The following is a 25462-nucleotide window of genomic DNA, read 5'->3' on the forward strand; positions in this document are numbered from 1 at the left end:
TAAAGGTGTCCAAAGGTTCCTGGGCATGGTAAACTATCTCTCGAAATTCTTTGATCACCTGTTAGATGGCTGTGAGGTACTGAGCCAGTTAACCAATAAAGACAGTATCTGGGAATGGTCAGTTGTGCAAGAGTAAGCATTCACAAGGCTCAAGGATGCCATCACCAAAGCTCCGATTCTCAAATATTATAACCCAGATGAAACGCTGACACTTCAGTGTGACACATCAGAGACGCAGAACCTGATTTTACCAAGTGAAACATGTTCTTGGGACAACATCGTTGTTGACCCTGGAACAACATCGTGATTAACCAATCAGATTTGAAGAACCAGTTTATAGATTTTGTGAAGTTTACGCTTAAAATCCGTGTTTGGTGCTTGAACATCAGTGTCATTCATCTTTCATTTCCTCTGATTTTAGGGATTACTCATGGTTAAGGTTAGGTTTAGGTGTAGTGATATGGTTAAGAATATATTATTGGAGTAAAATGTTGTTCCAGGGTCAACAAAATATGTTGACCTAGGAACACATCGAACTTGGCAAAATCAGGACGTGCCATCAGAGACTGGGTTAGGGGCCGCTTTACTTCAGGGGGGGCACCAGTTGCTTATGGAAGCTGGGCATTAACTCAGACAGAAAGGGGTTATGCCCAAATAGATGAGGAATGTTTGGCCATTGTCTTCGGTATGGAAAAATTTCATCAGTATACATACGGGCGAAAAGTCAATGTACATTCCGATCAAAAGCCATTGGAAAATATAGTAAGAAAACCCCTGCTGAACACCCCAAAAAACCTGCAAAGAATGTTACTTAGGCTGCAGAGACATGATACTGAAGTCAAGTACATTTCAGGGAAGAGCATGTTGCTGGCTGACACGCTGAGCTGCACATACTTACCTGAACATGCATCAGAGGGTTCAGTAGAAATGGAGATTGAGAGCATAAACATGGTCCAGCACATACTGTACATATTGCGGAACAAAGACTCCAGGCCATCAGAGAGGAAACAAGCAAAGACAGGAAACTGCAGTCACACTATCACTCCTTTCAAGAGGAACTGAGTGCCCAGGGTGGAATTGTCTTAAGGGGTTACTGCAGAAGTACCCAGAGACAGTGTGACAGGCTTAAACTCAAGCAAGGTTTCTATCACAATGTCTGGAAGAAAAGTGATCAGACCTTCCAAGCTTAAAGACTATGTTCAATAACTTAGTAACACTTACCTCCAGTTCTCCAGTGAGAAGAAGAAGAGAAAATGAAAAGACACTAGACACTTTATTTTGTACGAGTTTAACACGTAACACTTTATTGTGTTATTAAGGACACGTAATTCAGTTAATACAAAGTATTGTGAACATATACATGTTTTACAGTTCATGAAGTTCTTAAGTGATCAAATTCTCTATCTCCATAATGTTGCAAGTTTAAAAAATAAATAAATAAATAAAAGAGAAAGGATGTTGGGATGGTTGTTGTTGCAGCACAGACTGTATTAAATGTAACACCTGTGAACTTCCGTCATTTACATTTTGAGCACACAGACACAGGGTTTATGGTTGTGCACACAACTATATTGGTGTTAACCGTCCATCCTATTTATAATTAAAGAATAGAATGAAATAAGCAGCTTCTAAAGTTATCAATGCACAAATAACAACATATCGTCATGTTTTTTTTTTTTTTTTTTACTACCTATGGCCTCAGAAAGATGAGGCCCACTGTATAGAAACAACCACACAATGCTGTGACTTCCATTACAAGTTACATCTATAAACCACAAAACTGACAGAAACATCTGCAGAACTCACTTTGACTGTGAACGCTGAGGGATGTTTACATTTTTAGTAGAGATGGGACGTTTGACAGTATCGAGGGGTGTATAAATCTCCGTGATCATGTGACTGATGAGGTTTGAGTTCATACGTCACAGTGAAACACCTGAAGCGAGGTGACTGATTCAAATCTTTGGTTTAATTCGTTATAAGCATGCGTGAAATGCTTTGTGTTCCCTCCCTGCTTCATCGTGACAGAAACACTTTCATGTGGGGACAATGATTCTCAGAATGAAGACAGCTGCTTTCTCTGAGTATTGCTTTTGTGTCGAAACTGGAATCAACGAGATGTGTGAAATCATTTGAAAGTGGCTGCTATAACTGCAGCTGACCACACGATGTCACTGGTCTGTCTTTGTGGCTTTGAATGTTTTTTTTTGTTTGTTTTTTTTCGGTACAATCAGGAGAAAGCCACAAAAGCAGCGTTGGGCTACACTGTTGCTGGGTTGTTTTTCATGTCCGCAGGTTTGAAGGGACTCCAATAACATCATATTTATCTCCTGGAATGCTTATTTTAGCAAGTGTGACAGCAGCAAAATGGTGTATTTTACCCCTTTGCATGTGATTTCTAACACGAGACCCCCTCGAAACCTGATTGGACTAGTTTTGAGTAAAGATTGCATTGGTTTTCTTGTTTTATTTCTGGCAACCCTGCTCAAAAGCGTAACAATTCTTCACCTGCCCATCTCTAATGTTTATGGTTATCAAATCTCTACAAACATAAACAACTGATAATAATTCAGACACGTAATGATTTCATATTTATAAGGTTGGAAGAACCTCAGACACTTTGATCTCCTGAGATATGAACAATACAATCAGAGTGAATTAACATCTGTTTCAACCAACCTCAATTTTTTTTGAGCCTGTCTATTGTAATAATAATCTAGCTAAGTGTACATGGGAGACCATGTCCTGACTATACCAAACTATTATCATAGACAATAATGTTAATTGTTATATATATATATATGGTGGTCATGACCTCTGACTACAGATTCACTGTTTGTCGTGATCAACGCTGTGCCATCATTTCCACATGGCATGGCACTGTCTGTAGTTTATTCATTTAACTTTGAATAATTTTGATAAAATTTAAAGGTAAAGGTAAAAGAGGAAAGAAGCACAAGTGATCATGTGAATCGTTTCCTGTCCCCTATATAGTGTACTTCCATTCACCGTACAGAAAATACTAATTCTGTAAACAAGTGACCGATCACAGCTGCAGCTTCAGCATCTATTTATAGTGCAGGGGGCGGGAGCTTCGGACTCTAGAGAGCGTTTGATTGGACAGAAGATTTGATGAGAAGATCAAGTGTGATGTGATGTTAGTGGAAGTGAGAGACTGTGAGTTTTGAATACTTATATCTCCTAAATGTGAATTTTGTCTCTGATTTGAAACACACAAGTTGATTCATAACCTTGAGGATAACATACTAATAATAAAAGCTAAAAAAAACTTAAATTTTGATTTCATGGGGACTTTAAGAGCCACCCATGTTATCTATAAAATAGCTTTCTCTCTCTCTTTTTCTTCACTGTCCATCTCCTCCAGTTTTCATGTTTAACAGTTTATTCTGAATACAGTTTTCTCTTCTGCTCAATCCAGCTGTGAGTGACTCTCTCTGTTTGACAGCAGAAACCCTCATCTGACTCTGAGACAAACATAATGTCAAGATGCTGATGTTCTCGTTTCATACTGACACATATATCATTTCTAATAGTGTTGATTCATGATATTTATGTTCGTAATGTAATGTTTTCTATATATTTTCTCTAGATCACATACATTTGTGGTCATGACAAGTTAATTATTTATTATTTATTTGTAAAAAGGCAGCATTTTTTACCTGGTTATGCCTAAAATTACAAGATTATGCTTTGATATATTAAATATACAAAGTTAAAAATTAAACAAATTTTATTTTGAGGCCCAAACGGAGAAAAAAATATGCAAACAATCAACACCAACAAGTCTAGACAATGTTTGTTTGTCTATACATTCTACATTATTTTTACAGGATATACGAGAAATAACATCCTTAGAAAGGGACAGACACCTAAGCCTCAAAGAGCGACGTCAGATGGTGTGGTTGTTGGTTTCTCATTTGATGGAGAGATTTGGGTTAAAGTGAGTAGAAGCATTAAAGTATAATCACTTGACACATTTTCTTAAATAAATAAAACTACACAAATTAGGTCTATATGAATGTTCATATGTTTGTTTCTTTGTAAAGCCCAACAGCTGACTGCGAAACACAGAAAGACTGCACAACACGAGGAAACGTCTTAGAGCGCCACACAGACAGAGACAGTACAGGCAGCCACATTCATCTCACAATTCCTCTTCTCAAACAAGTTTTCCACTGCCAGGTTAGAGTTTGGGATGAATCCTTTAGAAAGTATTACATGTTCCAGAACAATATTAAGCAGCCCAGCTTCTGATACTAAACCAGCATATGATAATGATTCTGAAGGATCATGTGACACTAAAGACTGGGGTAATGGCTAATGAAAATTCAGCTTTGACAGGAATAAATTATATATAACATTTTATATTTTAACATTTATATTTAACCCGTTATTTAAAATTGTGATAATATTTCACAATATTACTTTTTTTTTGTTGTTGATCAAATAAATTCAGCTTTGATGATCATTAGAAACTTCTTTAAAAAAATCTTGTGGTGGCCAGATTTATTAAAAGACTAGTATTTTCAGCAGCTAAAATGGTTTCAAGTCAGATATTTCTATCTTTTGCTGTAGTGTGGAAGTAGGAAATACCAGTTTTCAAAACATGAATTTTGTCATTAATTGTAATAATCAGTGAGATTTCTGTCTGATGACAGCCAGTGCTCCACACAGAGATCTGATCTTCATCAGTCTGTTTGGAATGATATGAAAAAAACAGAACAAACTGAGACAGACTCAATCAGAAGGACTCTGGAGAACAACGTCTTCAAGATGCTTCCAGAAACAGATGTCCCTGAAAAACAAAGCACAAGTTCACCTAGGGCTAAAACTGCTTTAAACTCAAAGGATGCTCACACCAAATGTTGATTTAATTTAGTTAATAGAATTGAGAAAAAAATCTATTTATCACATTATTATTGACAACATCCTCATTTTAGAGCAGCTACACAAGTGCTTAACACTTTTAACAGTACTGTAGCTTTGCAGGAGGTCTCTTGAAGCATCAGTTCTTCTGGATCGAGTCTGTCTCAGTTTGTTTCTTCATGTAACTCCAGACAGACTGATGGTGATCAGATCTCTGTGTGGGGCACTGGCTGTCGTCAGGGAAAAATCACACTAGATTATTACAATTAATGACAAAATAAATGTTTTAAAATGTGAACTGAAATTTCCTACAGACACACTACAGTAAAAGATAGAAGTAAATGACTTAAAACCATTTTAAGCTCCTGAAAATACTAGTGTTCTAATCATTTTGGCCACCACTGTATATATTTATGTATTTCAGCAAATATATTTTAGGCATGTCAGTATTATCACCAGTAAAATAAGGTATTTTAAGTTAATATTGTAGTGCAGGGCTATTCATATCTTGCCCTGGAGGGTCAGTGCACTGCAGAGTTCAGCTCCAACCCTGATCAAACACACCTGAGCCTGTTAATCAATGTCTCTGGGATCATTAGAAAATCACAGGTAGGTGTGTTTGATCAGAGATGGAGCTAAACTCTGCAGTACACTGACTCTCCAGGGCAAGATTTGAATAGCCCTGGTGTAGTGTGTCAGAAACCATTCTAATATACTGATTTATTATCAGTGCTGAAAACAGAAACAGACAGTATATGGTAACAGTCACATAAAGAGTACACTTTTAGGGGATAAAATAAGTTGGCACAGTAGTAATCAACCAAGATCCTTGACTATTCCAACCGTGAACATTCTGAATGTCTCTGTTTTCTTTGTGCTCTACGTCTCTCTCATTTGAATGTTTTGACATTAACAGAGTCTGAGTTGTCTTTGAATGACATTAACACAATGATTGAGTGGCTAAAGAACAACAGAAACGCTCACAGTCAAGTTGAGGAGTTCATGAAACGTACATCGCCTCATAGAGCTGCATGGATTCTGACTTCTGGAACAGAAACTATTGAGGAAATCAACAGAGAATATCCTAGACTTCGAGACATTCCTGGAATGGTGAGTATAATGATCTGCAGAACAAGACAACCCTACAGAGTTTTCTGAAGTGTAGCCTGCAGCAGAAATACTACATTAATTTAACTAAATTTAACTAGAATGCTTAAGCTTATTCATTCTTTTGTTGCAATCTACCATATATTAATTGCAACTTAATTTTAGGCAATAGGTAAGACATAGGTCGTATATTTCATACATACTTCAGTCTCTCCAAGATTTTGAGATTTTATTGCAAAATCAAACAAAGTGCATAATTCAGAGCCTGCAATTTTTCTAAACTGCTGCAGATTTTCCACATAATTTGGGTCTACACGCGTCATGTGATGTCATCACAACAACATGCTTTCAGCTGATGCCCACTTTGAATCGATCGCTAAACTTTTGTATATGCCGTTGTTTCATCCCACTGTGAATCACGCATGCTCTCCAAAACACACACACACACACACACACACACACACACACACACACTCACTGATGTGACATATTTTTATCAACCAGTTAAATTTGTCAACACTGCCTGGAGGTTCACACTTTTTATGAACAAACCCAACATGAAGCAGCATGATGTAATGAGTGAAGGAGACTGAATGAAAATGTAGATTCACTCTGAAACTGGGTCTCATTAATGGAACAAACAAAAGAAGAAGTCAGAGAGGTTTTACATGATTTCAAATAGCTGTTCATATTTTTGTATTCGCTATGGTGTATATCAAACCAACAAAACGGCTTCATATATTTTGTGTCAAAAGTACTGTTCTTAAAGTTATTTTTATTATATTATAAAATACTAACTTGTTATAAGCCGTGTAAAGCTTGAAGTAATTCATTAAGTCAGAAAATCATGCAGCTTTTTAACCTTAAATAACATTTAAAAGACAAAAACGAAAGAAAAAATCATGTTTTTTGTTTAGTTATTGATACTCCAGTCGTTTATTGCCCATGTCATGATATAATGAGAATATGGAGGAAAACAGCTCATTTGTATTCAGAAACCAAAACTGAGCAAAAATAGCTGCACTTGGTGCACTTTATTATTTATATAGCCAATATGTAAATTAATGTGGTTTTTATAACAGTATGCTATTCAGGACATTAACTACAATGATGGCAAGATGAACAAATAAATGTTCCTCACAACACTGTTGTATCATTATTCAATATATATTCTAACACAATTTGTCTAATGATTTTGATCATGTAAAGTTTTATTCATCTTGATAATTCAGGGTCCTTGGAAATTCATTTATTGAATATGATCCAGGTTTATAGGGTTAAAAGGACAACACTTAATTTTCTCTTTAAAATTTTATAACTGTTCTCTCATTATAAATTACACAGCCCAGAGCAGTGAATAAAGACACAGTTATAAGAAAGAAGAAGCTTTATTGGCTTGGTAAAAAACAACAAATATTGCAACATTTAAATGAACATTTAACACAAATAATAGAAGTACACAGCATACAGAGTCTATATATTTGTATACAGTGAAATAAAGTACTAATAATAATGATAATAAATAGACAAAGAGATCTTTATAACAGTCTAACAGAAACTTACATAAAATGATATAAATATCAGTCACTCTGTCTCTCAATGTCTTAGTAAGATGATATTTAATACTTTATATTACAGCTCTTTAGTTTCAACACATGTAATGCAATACAATACAATAATTACTGAGAAAATGAATATAATCATGTTTAGATAAACAGGTAAAGTTATTTCAATCCAGTAAATGTATAAATACCTTTTATTTGTTAAAAAAAGTATGACACAAATCAGATGACAGAAGACATATAGAAGGTTATTATTAATAAAAATAAAAATAAAAAAGCACACAAAAAAGCATCATCAATTAAAAACATGTGAAGATGTAATTTGACATCACATAACTGTTGTTAGTTTTATCTGAAACAAAGTCTGCTCCGTCTTATCTCTGGAGGTCTGTTCACTTAAAGTGTCATAATGAACCAGTTCCTCACATTCAGTAAAATGTTCATATATCAGATATTATTGATGTCTCTGTCTCAGCTTTTATTGACAATCAGGTTAAAACTGAATAAATCATCTCTGGGCTGAAATGCCATTAGTTTGAACATTTCTCATCCGTGGGTCTGTAGAAGAACTGATCAACTGCAGTAAAATGGATTGATTTTATTTAAAAGTTGTGTTTGTTTCCTAATTTAGGATGATATCTAGGATAAAATCATATGATAACATAATATAAAAATATTAAATATAATATAAAAATAAAACTATAATAATACAATATAAATAATATGAAATCATATGCTAAATGATAACATTTAGGATGAAATCTATGTAAAGTTGTATACATGAGACCCCAGGAGCAGGGGCGTAACCATCTTTTCAGAAGTGACGGGGACAGAAATTATATATATATACATAAACATAAACATTTCTGTAATCTATATAGCCTACCAATCAACAGTTTTTGAACTGTAAGATATTTTGTTTTTAAAGAAGTCTCTTCTGCTCACCAAGCCTGCATTTATTTGATCCAAAGTACAGCAAAAACAGTAATATTGTGAAATATTTTTATATTTAAATTAAAAAAATTTCCCTTATTGAATATATTTTAAAATGTAATTTATTTGTGTGATCAAAGCTGTATTTTCAGCATTTTTACTCCAGTCTTCAGTGTCACATCCTTCAGAAATCATTCATATATGCCGATTTGCTGATTATCAATATTTAAAACATGAGGTTTTTTTCAGTATTCTTTGATAAATATAAGGATCCAAAGATCAGCATTTATGTGAAATAAAAAGCTTTTTCAACATAATACACTATATCATTCAAAAGCTTAGAGTCAATATCATTTCTGTTTTTTGGAAAATATATTAATGAAATTAACACTTATATTTAGCAAGGACTCTTTTGTGGGTTCGAGTCTCAGGCCAGCAACACCACTGCTCCCCGGGCACCGCAGCATAAATGATGACCACTGCTCCGGGTGTGTGTTCACTGTGTGTGTGTGTGTGTGTGTGTGTGGATGGGTTAAATGCAGAGCACAAATTCTGAGTATGGGTCACCATACTTGGCTGAATGTCACTTCACTTCACTTTGAATTGATCAAAAGTGATGATAAAGTAATAATTTTTCAAAAGATTTCTATTTCAAAATAAATGCTGTTCTTCTGAACTTTCTATTGATCAAAGAAACCTGAAAAAAAAAAAAAAAAAAATCTACTCCGCTGGTTTCATTATCATAATGTGTTGTTTTTTTTTTTTTTTTTTGAGAAGCAAATCAGAATATCAGAGTTATTTCTGAAGGATCGTGTGACTGGAGTAATGATACTAAAAATTCAGCTTTGAAATCTCAATAAATTACATTTTGAAATATATCCAAATAGAAAACAGTTAATTTAAATAGGTTAGTAAAAATATTTCACAATTTTTCAGTTTTGCTTTACTTTGGATCAAATAAATGCAGGCTTGGTGAACAGAAGAGACTTATTTACTGTTCAAAAACTGTTGACTGGTAGTGGATACTATAGGCAACTTTACTTTTTCTCTAATTTCTAGATTTTAATTGGCTTAGAAATCTATAACTGCTAGACAATAACAAATAATAATGTTTTTTTTTATATACTACAAACTATTTTTTTTTTATCACATAATAAGGCAGAATAGTTTCTAATCTGTAATAAAAGCTATGTCAATAGGTACTAAATTGTTCATCCTTTATTTATCACCTGCAGGAGATTACTTGAAAAACCATATATTGTTGCAATCGTATGTTTAATGTCTTCGTGTTTGCAAAAGTTTCTGGGCTTTTTTTCTGTGTAAAAACTGTTTTAATACAGCGATAGCTGGACGCTTTTGCCCATATTAGGATCTTCCTGAAATGACTTTCTGCGCGAGAGCGCCCTCTGGCTTCGAGTATGAATTTAATGAAACGCACACTGCAGGAGAGTTTGCGCTCTGTGATGTCCATCTCGCTGTATTCTGGGTCCGAATTGAATATCAAATCATATGCAGACTATCCCGTCTCTTTGAGTTTAAATCTATGTTTATTCACACCAGCTCTTGAAAACCTCTATGAGAAAAACTTGACCGAAAAAGTGCGGGGGACGAGGTTCCATGATATTAAAAGTGGGGGGGACACGTCCTCCACGTAATCTACGCCCCTGCCCAGGAGAATCAGAAACACTAATTGTCTGCGTGTGTGAGAGTGTGAATGTGTGTGTGTTAGTCTTGTGAGTTTCCTTCAGTCTGAGACTCCAGGATCCTGAGACTCTGCACGCGGTTTGAAGATGAAATCAGGTTGAAGTTTGTTCTTCTGTTACAGCGTACTGGCTTTGGTCTTCAGTAGATGTAACTGTGAGACACACACACACACACACACACACACACACAGCATTCACTTTCACAATTCAGTGTCACACTTTCTGTTTTGCTTCTACTACAGCTACTGCTTATGAATGAGCATCATCTGTTGTGAATACTGATTTATAACATATAAAGATGAAGAGTAAAGGGCTGTCTGTCAGTGAATGTGAATCATTGGTAAAAGTGAGTGAGATGGAGAGAGACGGATCAGACAGAAGTGTTACCTCTCGCTCTGTAACATTTGAACAGCAGCACGACTGTCGACAGCAGATACGGACAAGCTGCAAGAAGAAAACTGAGGATGCTGAAGACAGAAATCTGACCTGAACCTGACAAACAGAGACACAAACACATTATTGAGACACATTACACTCCTAAAGACTTTCAGATACTTTCTCAGGGAACCCAGTGTTTTATGAGTATATTGTCATTTTAAACAGGCAAGTATTTATCACAGTATTTACTCACCATTAACAGACAGATGTATTCTGTTACTGTCCTGTGATGAGTTTGGTCTCTGATCTCTGTGTCCTCTACACCAGTACTGACCCTGATCAGATGTAATTACTCCTCTGATAGTGAGAGTGTCTCTGTTTACAGTGTAACCATCAGACGTCTGTAACATCACACCGTCTTTATACCACTCATATCTCCAGTTAGATGTCTTGTAATTGGTCCAGTCATATCTCCTATCATATGTCAGTCCATTTCTCCGTCTCCAGTCACTGTGAGTCTCAATCACACACTTCAGATTGACTGTCTCTCCAGTGAATACAGGACTGTCTGGAGTCACAGTCAGTGAAGATCTGGGGAAATCTGGGAAGAAAGAAGACAGAGCTCTTTCAGTCAGAAACATGATCTTGGAGTCTGAAAGATATGGTATAAAATATTTTGTGGACCCATTTGCTTTGGTCCTGAACCCCAGATCGAAAACCCTTGCATTGTAGTATATTGTGTTTATTATTATTATTATTATTATTATTATTATTATTATTATTATTATTATAGTGCATGCAGATAATATTTAGGCACACAAACACTTGACTATTGCATGAATAAAGAATACCATATTTAAGAATTTTATGCTAATTGCAGTTTAAATAAAAAATGAAAAAGCTTAAAAAGTGAAGCTCCATCAGGTGAACATAATGTGTGGACCCAACTAAACTAAATTGTTTGTTGTTATTTGTTATCCACTGTATAATGAGTGAAATGTATTTTATTTTTATGTTTTTTGTGTGTGTGTGTGTGTGTGTGTGTGTGTGTGAACACACTGTTTCTTTAAGTTTATTTACAAGTAGAAATATAAATTGCATGGAAATAAACATGAGATTTAATTGAATGCAGCCTAAGAGTGTTTATTTTGTCTAGAAATCTGAACTCAATTTTAACCTCTGTACGTCGATATTGGACGTCCAAAAGACGTCATAAAAACTTTCATTCTGGCTCTTCGGGGGACGTCATTTCAACGTCCGACAAAGACGTCATTTCGACGTACTTTTGCTCAGTGGGTATAGTGTCATGAGTGTTGTGTTTTTAAGATGACGCTTCATACTTCAGATTTAAAATACATTTTGAGATTCCTGTAACCAGTTCATTGTTGCATCTGTTGTGAACACAAGAACAGCTTCTGTGTGAACATCTCTTTAATAAGGTAAAAGAGAAATAATCAAACCCTCAAATGAAGTGTAACAATCATATTTATGATTGGTGTGAATGTAACATCTGAGAATGAGAAAGTCTTTTGATTGGATGTGTGACCATACATGTGCAGGACAGTGATATTCAACTCACCTTTCACTGAGAGAAAAACAGTAGAGCTTGACTGTGATGAGACTGATCTTATCCGTCCTCTACACCAGTACTGACCCTGATCAGATGTAGTTACTCCTCTGATAGTGAGAGTGTCTCTGTTTACAGTGTAACCATCAGACGTCTGTAACATTACACTGTCTGTGTCTTTATACCACTCATATCTCCAGTTAGATGTCTTGTAATTGGTCCAGTCATATCTCCAGTCATATGTCAGTCCATTTCTCCGTCTCCAGTTACTGTGAGACTCAATCACACAGGTCAGATTGACTGTCTCTCCAGTGAATACAGGACTGTCTGGAGTCACAGTCAGTGAAGATCCGGGGGAATCTGGGAAGAAAGAAGACAGAGCTCTTTCAGTCAGAAACATGATCTGATCGTCTGAGTTCCTGTGTTTGTGCGACACTGATGATGGAAATGGCCTCTCTGTGTTTTTTTATTTTAATTTATTATTATTATTATTTTTGCTTCTGTTAACTAAATGTTTTCAGGCAAGTTCTTCTGAGAATTTTAGATATAGTAAATTGTTTTCACACCAGTACTTTTACTTGTAACTGAGTATTATTTCAGCAGTGTAACAGTACTTGTACTTAAGTACACTTTTTCAGTACAGTTTTTCTTACCTTCTCTGATTTTAATCATCTAAAGATCCTTTTGTTAATAGAAAGATATCATGCATGTTAAAGGTTCTTCATTGAACCATCAAAACCAGTAAAAGCTGTATATTTACACAGAAATAGTATGATGTTCAGGTCTCTGCTCACACACATCAGACACACACCACACACACAAGTCTTTAGCTGTTGTGATATAGTGTCATGAGTGTTGTGTTTTTAAGATGACGCTTCATACTTCAGATTTAAAATACATTTTGAGATTCCTGTAAACAGTTCATTGTTGCGTCTGTTGTGAACACAAGCACAGCTCCTGTGTGAACATCTCTTTAACAAGTTAAAAGAGAAATAATCAAACTCTCAAATGAAGTGGAACAATCATATTTATGATTGGTGTGAATGTAACATCTGAGAATGAGAAAGTCTTTTGATTGGATGTGTGATCATACATGTGCAGGACAGTGATATTCAACTCACCTTTCACTGAGAGAAAAACAGTAGAGCTTGATTGTGATGAGACTGATCTTATCCGTCCTCTACACCAGTACTGACCCTGATCAGATGTAATTACTCCTCTGATAGTGAGAGTTTCTCTGTTTACAGTGTAACGACCAGACGTCTGTGATATTACACTGCTGTATGTGTCTTTATACCACTCATATCTCCAGTTAGATGTTTGGTCAATTCTCCATATCCATTCCAAGTCAATGTAACTGCGAGTCTCAATCACACACTTCAGATTGACTGTCTCTCCAGTGAATACAGTTCTGTCTGGAGTCACAGTCAGTGAAGATCTGGATGAATCTGTGAAGAAAGACAGAAAACATAGTGACTCAAACACCTCTTTCCCTCAAACTGTAAATGTTTCACAGAACTGAACATTTGATCCATGCACACATCCAGTGAAACGACAGACTTCTGTTTAGTGACGGATGCTGGATTTCTCAGTTTATTACATTCAGTTCATTTTAACCAGGAGCTGCAGCTCTGCAGAGTTTAGATTCATCCTTAATTAAACGAGTCATTCCACGAAATCAGTGACTTTTCCACTTGGAATAATAATAAAAACAATAAAAATAAAGTACATTTAATCCACATATTTAAAATATCCATGAAATTAAGACACCCTTAAAATTACAAGAAATCGTATTGTGCCGTCTCAGACTATGTCATTTATTATTTTATGACTATTTTTCTACCTCATGTTACCTCAAGCGTTACTAGATATTATATTTTAATTAGAGGTTTGTGATAGTTTTCTCATATATGAGCAACATTTTAGTCCCTCTTTTCACTGTTTACTTTTACAAATTGTTTACAATTTTGGATTTTTATATATTTATATAAGTCATTCAGATGACCAATCATGTCCTAATTTTGCAGCCAATTAAGAAAAAAATATCTGTACAAACAAGACATTAAAAAAGGCTTTGTAAATAATCAATATAAACAAACAAACAACTTTTGAAAATTTTAACAGGCTTGTTTTTATACAATTAGGTCTCATTAGTTAATGCATTAATTAACATGAACTAACAATAAGTCATATATTGTGAACAGTTATTAAGTATTCGTTCACTTGTTTGCTCATATTAGTTGCATTTAACTGATGTTAATAGATGAACTTTTAATTAAAAAAATGTTTAATTAAAACATTACTAAGATTAATAAATGTTGTTTATTCATTCATTCATGTTAACTGGTGTAGTGTAACAAATGAAATCTTACTGTAAAGTGTTATGTTGTTTTTAAATGTTCTTACTTTTAATGTAAATGTATTATTATTATTATTATTATTATTATTATTATTATTATTATTATTATTATTAGTTTGACTGGTATGGTTTTAGAATTCACCACACAAAGCACATCATGCTAAATGATGAATCCTCAGTGTTGGAATAATTGTGAAAGGAATCACTTCCTATCACTAAGGCTTTTTTTTTTTTTTATACAGTAAAAACAATAATTGTGTACCATTTTAATACCATTTAACTGGTAAACTGCTCTCTTTTGTAATGCAGTGATGGTAAACCTTGTTTACTGGAGTTGTGTTCATAGTTTTTGAGAATGAAACTGTCTTTATTTAGTTTTCCTGACTAACACGTGCTGATGATTATCTCGATCTGAACCAGACTGATGTTCTCCAGACCTGAGAGCTGATGGACGAGGCAGGTGTGTGTGTGTGTGTGTGTGTGTGTGTGTGGGCATGTTTTTGTGACATATCAGGACACAACTCTGTATAATGTCATGGGTATGACACAGGTATTACAAGGAGAGGGTGACTTATGAGGACATAACCCATGTCCCCATTTTTCAAAACACTTATAAATCATACAGAATGAGTTTTTTTGAGAAAGTAAAAATGCACAAAGTTTCCTGTGAGCATTAGGGTTGATGTAGGGCCATAGAATATACAGTTTGTACAGAATAAAAACCATTACACCTATGGGATGAACACACTTTACACAAAAACAAACATGTGTGTGTGTGTGTGTGAAGAAATCCCTAGGCTTATTCAGGGTGAGTTTATTATTTTTCTTTTTTCAGATGAATGTTAATTGCACTATTCATAAAATATTTATTTATACTTGGCAATGTATAACATATTCCTACATGATGATTCTATTATTTCTGAAAGAAAGTGCACAGGGTTACAGTAAAAACATGAATCTGACTGATAGATATACTGTGTTCTGTTATTTCAGAGTTGCTGTTAATGTTATTATTTTAGCAAATCATTTTCTACATACATTCAGTTCAATTAAATCAGTCAGGGTTATATCGCTAAATTTATTCATCCTGGAGCAAAATCTATTGATGTTAAATGATGATTAAACAGATGTGAATCTGAACACTCACCTGATACAGTCAGTGTAACAGCAGCACTGATGTATGATATCTGTGAGTCTGATCTCTCTCCTCTACAGCTGTATTCACCACTGGAAGACCACTCAGCTGTGAAACTGATCTCTGCTGCTGTTGTTGTGTGTGGATAGAATGTGTTTCCATTTTTAAACCAGCTGTATGTCCACTGAATGTGTCCTGCTCCCTGTATGTCACATGTGATAGTGACTGTCTCTCTGCTGAACACACTCTCATCTGGAGTCACCTTCAATACAGCTTTTGGTGTCTCTGTATTAATAAACATATGAGTAAATATTGATCATTATCATTGTATCAATCACTGTTATGAACTCAAAACCTCCTCATGAAACATCAAAGAACTAGAAAACTATTCAGATTTGTTAAATTTCCAGCACAGTACCTTGAGTGAGTCCAGCGTGGATGAAGGACATCAGCACTAAAAACAGAAGAAACACAGATATGAAGCATTTCCATTCATTCAACACAATGCAGATCACTGAAACATGTCTAGAGTTTGAACTGAAAGTGTTTTTCTGTGTTTTGAAGCTCATCATAAGAACTGATGCTGGAGATTCTCCATCATTTAACATCAACACACACAATGACGTCACAGGACTCATGAACCGATACGAGAGTCGATTCACTGATGATTCACTGCTGCCCAGAGAAGCACTTTCAACCTCTGAGATTCACAACATACAACACATGAGTGTATTCTCATCCACCAGTGTGACGTCTGTTTCTGTAACGCTGTCTGTTTAGCTTTTCATTGTGTGTTGTGTTTTTATAATTGTTTTTCTGTCTTTGTATTTTTGTTTTACTATTTGTATAACCATACATGTCAAAATTAATTGTGTATTGTTTCCTCTGTTTGCTTCACCTGTTTATTTGCTCACTTTTGGTAATTCATGAAAGATGCTGTTGAAAATATATCAAATGTAGAATCATGCAGTTTTCTTCCCAGTAACTATAGACAGATTCAGACGATAAATGTTTCTCATGTGGACGTTTATAAAAATATATTAACACGACACTGGTTCATATGATCACAACTCACTTCTGATCTGTGAATAAATCACCGTCTGAATCCATGAGTTTTAACACAAAGGAACACGCTGCTCGTGAGGCTAGTCACATGATTGTCTTCTGTAAATAAAATATATGTATTTACCAAAAGCATATTTTAGCATATCTACCATATCAGCATCACGGACCCGTAAAGTGCTTTTTTTTCATGATCATGTTTGTCATGTTGGTTTTTCTATTTTGCAAGCTGTTTGAGCATCAGAGTCAAACTAGTATCCCAATAATAAAGACAAAACTCGTTACATTAAGGTAACAGAATATGAAAAAGTATGGATATTTAGGCCAATATGGGATAGGATAAAAATATATGTCATAAAAACAAACCAAACAAAAACAAAGATACACATTACAAATACACATAAAACACAAAAATAAAACAGTGTTTTATTTTCAAGTACAATAGTATTTAGCCGAAGAAACCTGAATGAGTTTCCTTCTGCTAAACATAAACACTATTTTGAAGAAGATTGAAAACCAAACAGTTTCTGGTTCACAGTGATTTCCAGAGTGTTTTCCCCTCTTACTGTCAAATTCAATGTGGACCAGCAACTGTTGGGTTATCAGCTTCTTCAAAATATATTCTTTTGTGTTCAGCACAAGAAAAAAAATAAAATAAAAAAAAAATAATAATATATTTTACGTTTGTGATTGAATAAACAATGGCAGAATCTAAATTTTAGGGTGAACTATCCCTTTAATTACAGTGGCACCATGTTCAGTACTGTCCCTTTAAGACCTGCACACATCTAAAATACAGACATACATCTGTTTCTTTCAGTTATTTACTTTCATTTTAGACATAACCAACTGAGACTATACATAAACCTGGTGTGTTTTACCTCCTCTGACACCTTTGGTAGGCTGTCAAGGAAAATGTTTTTCACACAACACTCTGACTTGAGCTCACTCCTATACAGATTTTGATATAACTGTACTGCCCTTCCCCAAATATCAGCACGATCCGACAATAACACTCCATCTTCGGAGCGCAATCCAATAGTCAATAGTCTTATTTTTATCTTACTAACATCCCACCACTGTTGCAGTGAATAAAAAGAAGACTTCTTTGTTCTGTGAGTTTCCCAGAAATACTTAAATTATTCATTAAAACTAATTATAATTTAACAAATTAGTATGCACTTTTTGGTTTTATTGAGCTTAAAATAAGCTTACAGTGCACCATACTATAATCTGTAAAACTTACTGGTGTTATATAACATTTATTGAAAATACTAAGATGGTGATTAAAATCTGTCCAGCCCAATATATGCTAAATGTAAAATAAATACAAAGAAACAGTTTGTGATTTCTTCGTATCCTATTTAGTCATGAAAAAACGATCACTGTCATCCTTTCTTGCCCTCTTTGCAAAAAAAAAAAAAAAAAGCTGTTATTTTTCATAACTGGCTTTCATAGTTTAGAAAGATAATATCCTTTTCTAATAGACCTTATAATTATTTTAGTATAATCATATCAATTAAAAAGTAGCATTTAAAAAATTGTATTTAAAACGTAGCGTTAAAAGGTGTAATGGTGTAATTTTTTACCATATAAAATGTAATAAAATTAGCAGCTAGCTAGCAACAGCATGCTTTGTGATTTGATCTAGTTTCATCTCACTCCAGTCGAACTTTAAACTAAATGATTTTATCGGTAGTTTACTACACATTGTCATAGGCCTATACACACTGTGGATTATTAAGGCTAAATTTTACTAAAAACTCTTGCTAAATGGGGTAAGCAGACTTACTTTCTCACTTCAGATGTGTACGTTCTTCTAAGAAGTAATGATTTGTTACACACAGATTCAGACACTGATGGGCAGAACAATTGCTTTAACCATTCATTATAATGAATCGGCCCAAAGGAGTTATAGGTTGTGAATCTGACTTTAGCGGACGTATTGTGTGGGAATCCTGAGATCGCGAAAGATTTGTCAACACACACACACAAAACATTTCATAACTGGATAGATTTTTTTGTGTGTATGTTTTATTTATAGTTATTTCAGCTGCATGTGCGGAATGCTTGTCACACGTTGTAAGAGAAGATAAGGCAACTTTTTTTTTTTTTTTGACTGCAATTCACACCCAGCGGTAATTCAGCAAGAATATTTTCAGAATGCACCACGTGAAACATGGATTCGGTCTTCCGACCTTTAGGATCAGGTGATTTTGATGCGAGGAGAGAGCAGAGACAGAACTGAAGACGGAGAGTGCCTGCGCGGGGGAGGGGCGTTGTGCTCAGTTTCTTGTAACAAAACAACATCAATATCTTTCTGTTTAATTACTTCATATATTGCAGCTCTTTTGTAGATTCTCTTGCACCGTTAACATTCAAAGTATCTACATGAACTTCACTCATAAAAAAAGAAAAAACACCAAAATAGCAAAAAAGAAAACATCAGCCAGTCTACTTTTAAAATGAACAGACATCGTTGTTTATAGCAGTATTGAGATTCCTCACAATTTTCTTATGTCTTTAGACTTCTTTGTTAGTAAAGCAACTCTTTGGCATTAGGCTTCTTGTTTTTTTTTCCAACGAACTGTTTGACATCAGGAAAATATTCCTGCACGTACACACTCTTTTATTTTTTGTTGATCTAAGGAATAACTTAATATCATCAAGTCCGTAATCCAGACCAATGAACTCCCCCTGAGAAAGTGTCATACTAGAGTCAGAAGACCCACCATCACTTTCTGTATCCTGATCCACATCGTCTTGAACTTCACTCGTTTTACTTATTTTGCCATCATTTTTTTTTTCTTATCATCTTCCTTTAAGAGCCATTTTGAAAAAAATGCTCTTTCTCCACACAATAGAGTGAAGTCAGGTAAAGTGGGACACTTTTTGGTAAATTGCATTTTAAACAACCTAAATCAGTTAGAGTGTATTAATATTATATGTGTTTTGTTTAAATAGATTGTAATGAAGGCCACTATGGTGAAATTTTCCCAATTTATGTATTTATTAACAAACTCTTCATCTTTAAACACCATCTGACACCCTCTTCAGCAAACTGGAAGCAATCAGGTTGAGTGGGACACTTTGTTAGGGAAAGTGGGACACTATTTTATGGTTAAAATGAGCAAAATACAACCCCAATTCCAATGATATTGGGAAGTTGTGTAAAACGTTAATAAAACCAGAATATATGCATTGAAAATGTGTGGCGCATTATGAGGTGCAAAATACAACAACAGAGACCTTTAATTAATACTTGGAAGGATTTTTTTAAAATGCATTTCTGGAACTAATGCAAAAATTGTAACATTGTAAACTTCACTATACATTCAATGAATGGAACTTTCATTAAGCCTACATCCTTTTACCACCTTTTAACAACTTCAGTGAACACATCCAAGACAGATGAAGTCATCCATAAGTCCGTTGAGCTCTCCGCAGGACTCATGATACCACCGTTGGCAGTGGCAGCAAGCCACCCATTCCTCATTGGCCTTTGGGTCACTTGCATCCCCATAGACCCTCTTACAACCAGTATAGGGGTCACTTCCCTGAACTGTTGCAGGGGAGGAACGGCAGCTTTTTGGGGGCGGACACCAGCAGGCTTAGGCACTTTGGTTGTTTTTGGTTTCTTCTTGTCTGCTTTGGCCTGCTTTAATTTTGGTTTGTGTCCTTCAGTCACCTCCTGCTCATATTCTTCAATAGCCCCTGCCATTCTCTCTTCACTTCACTGGTTTAGTTTTCTTCCTTTCCTACTTTGCTGTCTTTTCCTTTTCTGTATTGCCCTGTCACTCCTTCTCTCTCTCTCTCTCTCTCTCTCTCTCTCTCTCGCTCTCCCTCTCCTCTCTGTATGGGTGCCATCTTGTGTATATTGAAAAATAATTTTTTTATAAAAAATTTATATTCAGACACATTATTATTATGTTTAACTTTAAAATGTTATCTTTTTGTTCATGAAATGGCTGCACTGTGTTTGCTAGCATTAGCCCTAAAACTGTCCCACTCAACCTGAAATGCACTGTCCCACTCAACCTAACACTGTCAGGTTGAGTGGTACAGTGCTGTGAATCAAATTTTCACAAATATTTTATACAGTTAGATGCTAATTGTTATTAATCTTTAATACACAGACAGTATAAATGTATGTAAAAGCAAAAGTTTTATTGTTACATCATAAGTGACAGAATTATCAACCTTATTATTCTGAAATAGATTTACACATGCCGGGTGACTTACCGTGAGGTCCCAGTAGTCAAGCAATTTGAAAAATAACAACTGGACCACATCTGTGATGTCACATCAATCACAACCTTTATTTCATATCCAATAGACATTCAGCTACAACACAGTAACAATTATTGTGAGTGGCTTACAAAATTAACCCTTTACAGTACCCAAAAGCTTAAGTGTCCCACTCAACCTGATGTCCCACTCTACCTGAATTGACCCTACGTCACACATGCTTCTTGCAATATCACCGAACTATTCTCTAAAGCACTTTATTTGCTTTGCTTTTGAAAGAGTAGTGAGTGATTTTCATTCTAGCGGTTCATCCAATAAGAACCCCGAGGAAAGATTTGAGTGAAAGCTTCTCAGCCAATCAGCGGCTTCTACCCCACGTGTGGACTCTGCATCGTCACCAGCAAGTGATCCAATGAAATGAATGACATTGGCGGACGTTATTCATTCAAGATAGACACAGAGAGTATTGATAATATGAAATGTAAAGCAAAACAAAGCAGCTTATTTTAAATTCAGCAAATTGTCCGCTTCATCACTGAGCTGAGGAAAGCGATAAAAGTTGCTGTCCTCAGTGCCGCAGAAAAGCGATGGAATGGAGATGAAGGGAGACCCCTTTTTTTGTGTGTGGGGGGGGGGGGCTGACATATTCAAAATTGTCAATTCGAAAATTTAGCGTCATGTCTAGCTCGACATTATCCTGAATAATCATATACGCTAATCGCCTGAACGAAACAATGTGTTTTAACAGAGGTGATCCACAATTGATTGGGATCTTTTTAATCGGAGATAAAGCTTGTGTCAAAATTTCGTCACTTACGAATGGTGGAACATTTGACAAAGTAACTCTCTTAGCCAAGGGCGCCCCCAAGGGTTGGCCACGGCCACCACTGTATAAACTCTGGCCACCCCTGTGGCCACCCCTAGGATGATTTGCAGTGGGTACTATTCATTTAAATGCAGAATGTACATTCACAATTGTTTAAGAAATGAAAAAAAAAACCTTGCACACCGGCTGCAGCCACCATAAAAGATTGCATATTGGCGCCACCAGAGCTGCCCTCCACTGTCCAAACAAAACAGAGTGAGCGCATACATCACGTGACTGGTGCGCAAACACATTTGTAGTGCGTTCTGTCTCTGGAAATGTACAATTATCAAATTTTTCAAGATATGGGGCAGAAAATTCATAGGTCTATATAATTGATAAAATTTAATATAGTTACTATCACGTGAAGAGTGATGTTTTTCTCCAAGTCAGCATAATTACAAATGTGATATTTCTTTTATGCAACAGTTCAATAAACAAGAAGTTAATATCAAGAGACTTACGTTTTAGACAACATATTCCCTGTTTTTGTTCATCATTCCAAACCCAGCCAGTGTTTTGCGTCTCTGAGCAACATGAAAGTGTTTCGTTCCTGAATGAATCAACCCTTTAAATGATTCGGTTCAATCACAATGACTCACTTATTAACAGTGACTTAATTTCATATTTAAGGTACCTTTTCATTTTATTTAATTTAATTTTTTTCAAACATCAGTTTTCAATGTTTTCTGTTTAAAATATCAAAACATAATTCATTCATTTGTAACTGCAGGTTAAAGTGTTCCATGTCCCTCAGAGCTGCATTAAGTGTTTTAAAAGCATCTTCAGATGCAGCTTCTGTTTTATCTGCATTGCAAAGATCAATTGTGTTGATACTGATTGCATTTGCTTGGTAATGGCCTAAATGCAAGTAGTTTACCTAAAACATGGTTCACACTTTTAGAAAAATTTGTATAAATGTAAAAATAAGAGTCATCTGTCAGCACAATTAGAAATTAGACATCAGCACAATAACACTCAGCAAAATAGTCTAATTATCGTTACCGATAAAATCCCAGAAATCACAGAGATATGTTTTTTTGTCAATATAGCAAACCATTATTTATTTTCTTTTCTTTACTTCGATGTGGCACCCCAAGATTTACTGTGGCCTCAACTGGCCACCCCTGTTAAAATTTTCTGGGTGCACCACTGCTTAGCTGGCAACAAAAAGGAAGAACAGAGACAAAATCACAACCGATGACTATTCCATGTTCGACTACTTCATTGACTTTATCTTCACTATTAAGAAACACCACAATGGCACTATTCCTTCTGGAGGCAGATAGCACCCTCTCGTGCCCCACAACCTCACCAATGGCAAGACAACATTCCTCCACACTCACGCGGCAGCTACTTTAACCGCATTACGCCACGTGAGTGAACTCAAAACCTGCACATGTGGAGCTGACATGCTTCCCCGATAAAGTGGATAGCACGCGGCCCAACCAAGTATAAAAAATACTAGATAGAAAAGACCAGAAAAACAACAAGGGGAAAAAATAGAAAACAGCTTCACTCACAAGCCCTCCAGTCACGCTCACACACTTCGTCAACTCGGAAGTGAGAGAGAGAGAGAGAGAGATAGAGCGAGAGAGATATTCTTTGTTGTATTTTCCTGTTTGTTGTATTTTCTTTGTTTTCCTGTAAGATAATGGAGTTCCTTAGTAGTGGGCGGAACTAATATGCAAACAGAATCTCATTGGCTGTATATATATATATATATATATATATATATAGACATGATATATTTATCTAAAAAAAAAAAATAATAATATTGTGGCAGTTTTTTCTCTGTGGTATCGAAAATGGTATCGAATATCGTTATTTTTCAAGGTATTGTGTCAAAGTTTGAAATTACAGTATCGTGACAACACTAGTAGCTAGACAGTTATCTGTGGTTATGATTTTACTGATACAGTTGTCTGATTGATTTTTATAGTCTCAAGCATTTAGAAATGACACAAAATAACATTTTACTTCAATAAAACCAAGGATTAGTCTTTGTAAGGGTTGTGATGTCTGCGTGGTTTTGTTGAAGAAATAATTTCTCTATCGCATAAAGGTGACCAGAAATGAAAGATTAAGTGGATATTTGAATGAAACATTTGGTTACCTAATATTAAACAAGGGTTTCATCATCCTGTTACAACAGCAGTTATCAGGCCTTTTAGCACACTTTGCAGGGATCTGTAGCTTATTTAATGTACATAAATAATTTATTTTGTATTACATTATGAATTTTGACAGTATTATTAAATTATTATTAATTATCCAATCATTATTGCCTCATTGTTTTAATTTTTTTCTCAGTAAAATTATGGTTAACATGGAAACTCAGAGAATATTAAGGCAGATGAGGCCGACATTAAAATACATTATTAACTTAATGTTATCAAAATCCAAGTAAGTTTAACAGGAATCTAAAAGTACCTAAAAGTGATGCGCGGGCCTCATCTTGGGCTTTTTTTTTTTTTTATCTATCTCGGCACCCCTTCCCTCAGAAGAAAGCGTCTGAGGACGGCCCGGACCAAGAGGGCACCTTAGCGTCCCACCTCAAAGGGGCAGGGCTCACCCCCCCTCCCAGTTGACACTTTTAATGATGCCCTTGCTATGTTTCAAGGCCTCAAATGTTTCAGTTCCCTTGCTGTGTATTAAGGTTCTGGAAACTCTCAAATTTAATAAAAATGATCTTAATTTGAGTCTGTTCTCTTCTTTTTCGTCTCTTTTTCTAAGGTCTTATGGGTTTGGAACGACGTGAGGGTGAGAAATCAAATGACAGAATTTTCATATTTAGGTGAACTGTCCCTTTAAGTGTGACTTATCTGTCCAAACACATTAACACACACTTTAACATGTCCTCACACTGAATCTGAACAATAAAGAATACAGTTACTGTGCTAATCCTGACACGGGACTTTTTTTTTACAACAACCCCCCATCACACACACACACACACTTCACTTCCTATCAATTCTGATCTGTCCTGTCAAAATAAAGGTAAAAATGCCAGAAAAAGAGAACAGAATTAGCAGTTAGGTTAAAGTCACAAACCCTCCTACACACAGCACAACCTGCTGAAATTGATCTTCAACTGAGTACAACATATTAGAAACAGAAAACAGAAGAAAGTGTAGAAGAGGGCAGCCAAACTCAGTTCCTGGAGGTCTGCAGCTTAGTTTAAGATCTCAGGTATAGAATATAATAAATTACTTACAGAGAATGAGAGGCAGTGCACCAGAGCCCATACTGACACATTAATAAAAATAACTGCTGTCCGGTGTCATCTAAAACAGACACTTCCTGTTTAAACAGTCATTTCACACTTCAAGAAGAGACGAGGGAGGAGACAAAACTCTTTACAGAAATAAACAAAGAAATAGGAAGAAAAAGAGATTCATTCTAAGAGATTTAGCTTCTTTTTTTGTGCATGCAAGTTATTGGAGATCTGTTTCTGTACTCGAAAAGAAGTTCTGTCAGAATTCTTCTGAAACTTATTTTGTTGATTCACAAATTAAGAATGTAGGCCTTTTCATGCCATTTGAGTTTTGTTGTCAGACTAAGAATATTTTCCTGTGTTCATCTGAAGAAAGAATGTCATAAACATCGGGAATGTGTAAAAGATGAGAGAATTCTCATTTTTGGGTGATCTATTC

General features: G+C 35.3%; 1 protein-coding gene and 1 long non-coding RNA gene across 3 annotated transcripts in view; one reads left to right on the plus strand and one right to left on the minus strand.

The window, feature by feature from the left end:
- Positions 1-25136, minus strand: part of LOC127962235 (basement membrane-specific heparan sulfate proteoglycan core protein-like) — an 87521-nt gene extending 62385 nt beyond the window's left edge. Inside the window, exons 1-6 of one of the 2 annotated variants that reach the window (XM_052561776.1) lie at positions 25024-25104; positions 16707-16795; positions 16050-16085; positions 15644-15916; positions 13259-13585; positions 12150-12497 (exon numbers count right to left, since the gene is read on the minus strand). In XM_052561776.1, coding sequence (XP_052417736.1) covers positions 12150-12497; positions 13259-13585; positions 15644-15916; positions 16050-16085; position 16707 — 985 coding nt within the window. In that variant the 5' untranslated portion in view covers positions 16708-16795; positions 25024-25104. Of the gene's footprint in view, positions 1-12149; positions 12498-13258; positions 13586-15643; positions 15917-16049; positions 16086-16706; positions 16796-25023 lie in introns of both variants that reach the window. The other variant, XM_052561775.1, reaches the window with a different exon arrangement.
- The window catches only part of LOC127962297 (uncharacterized), a 315639-nt gene that overhangs the window by 61995 nt on the left and 228182 nt on the right, over positions 1-25462 (plus strand). The window lies entirely within an intron of this gene.

Source organism: Carassius gibelio, chromosome B7 (assembly GCF_023724105.1).
Source record: "Carassius gibelio isolate Cgi1373 ecotype wild population from Czech Republic chromosome B7, carGib1.2-hapl.c, whole genome shotgun sequence".
Classification (NCBI taxonomy): Eukaryota; Metazoa; Chordata; class Actinopteri; order Cypriniformes; family Cyprinidae; genus Carassius; species Carassius gibelio.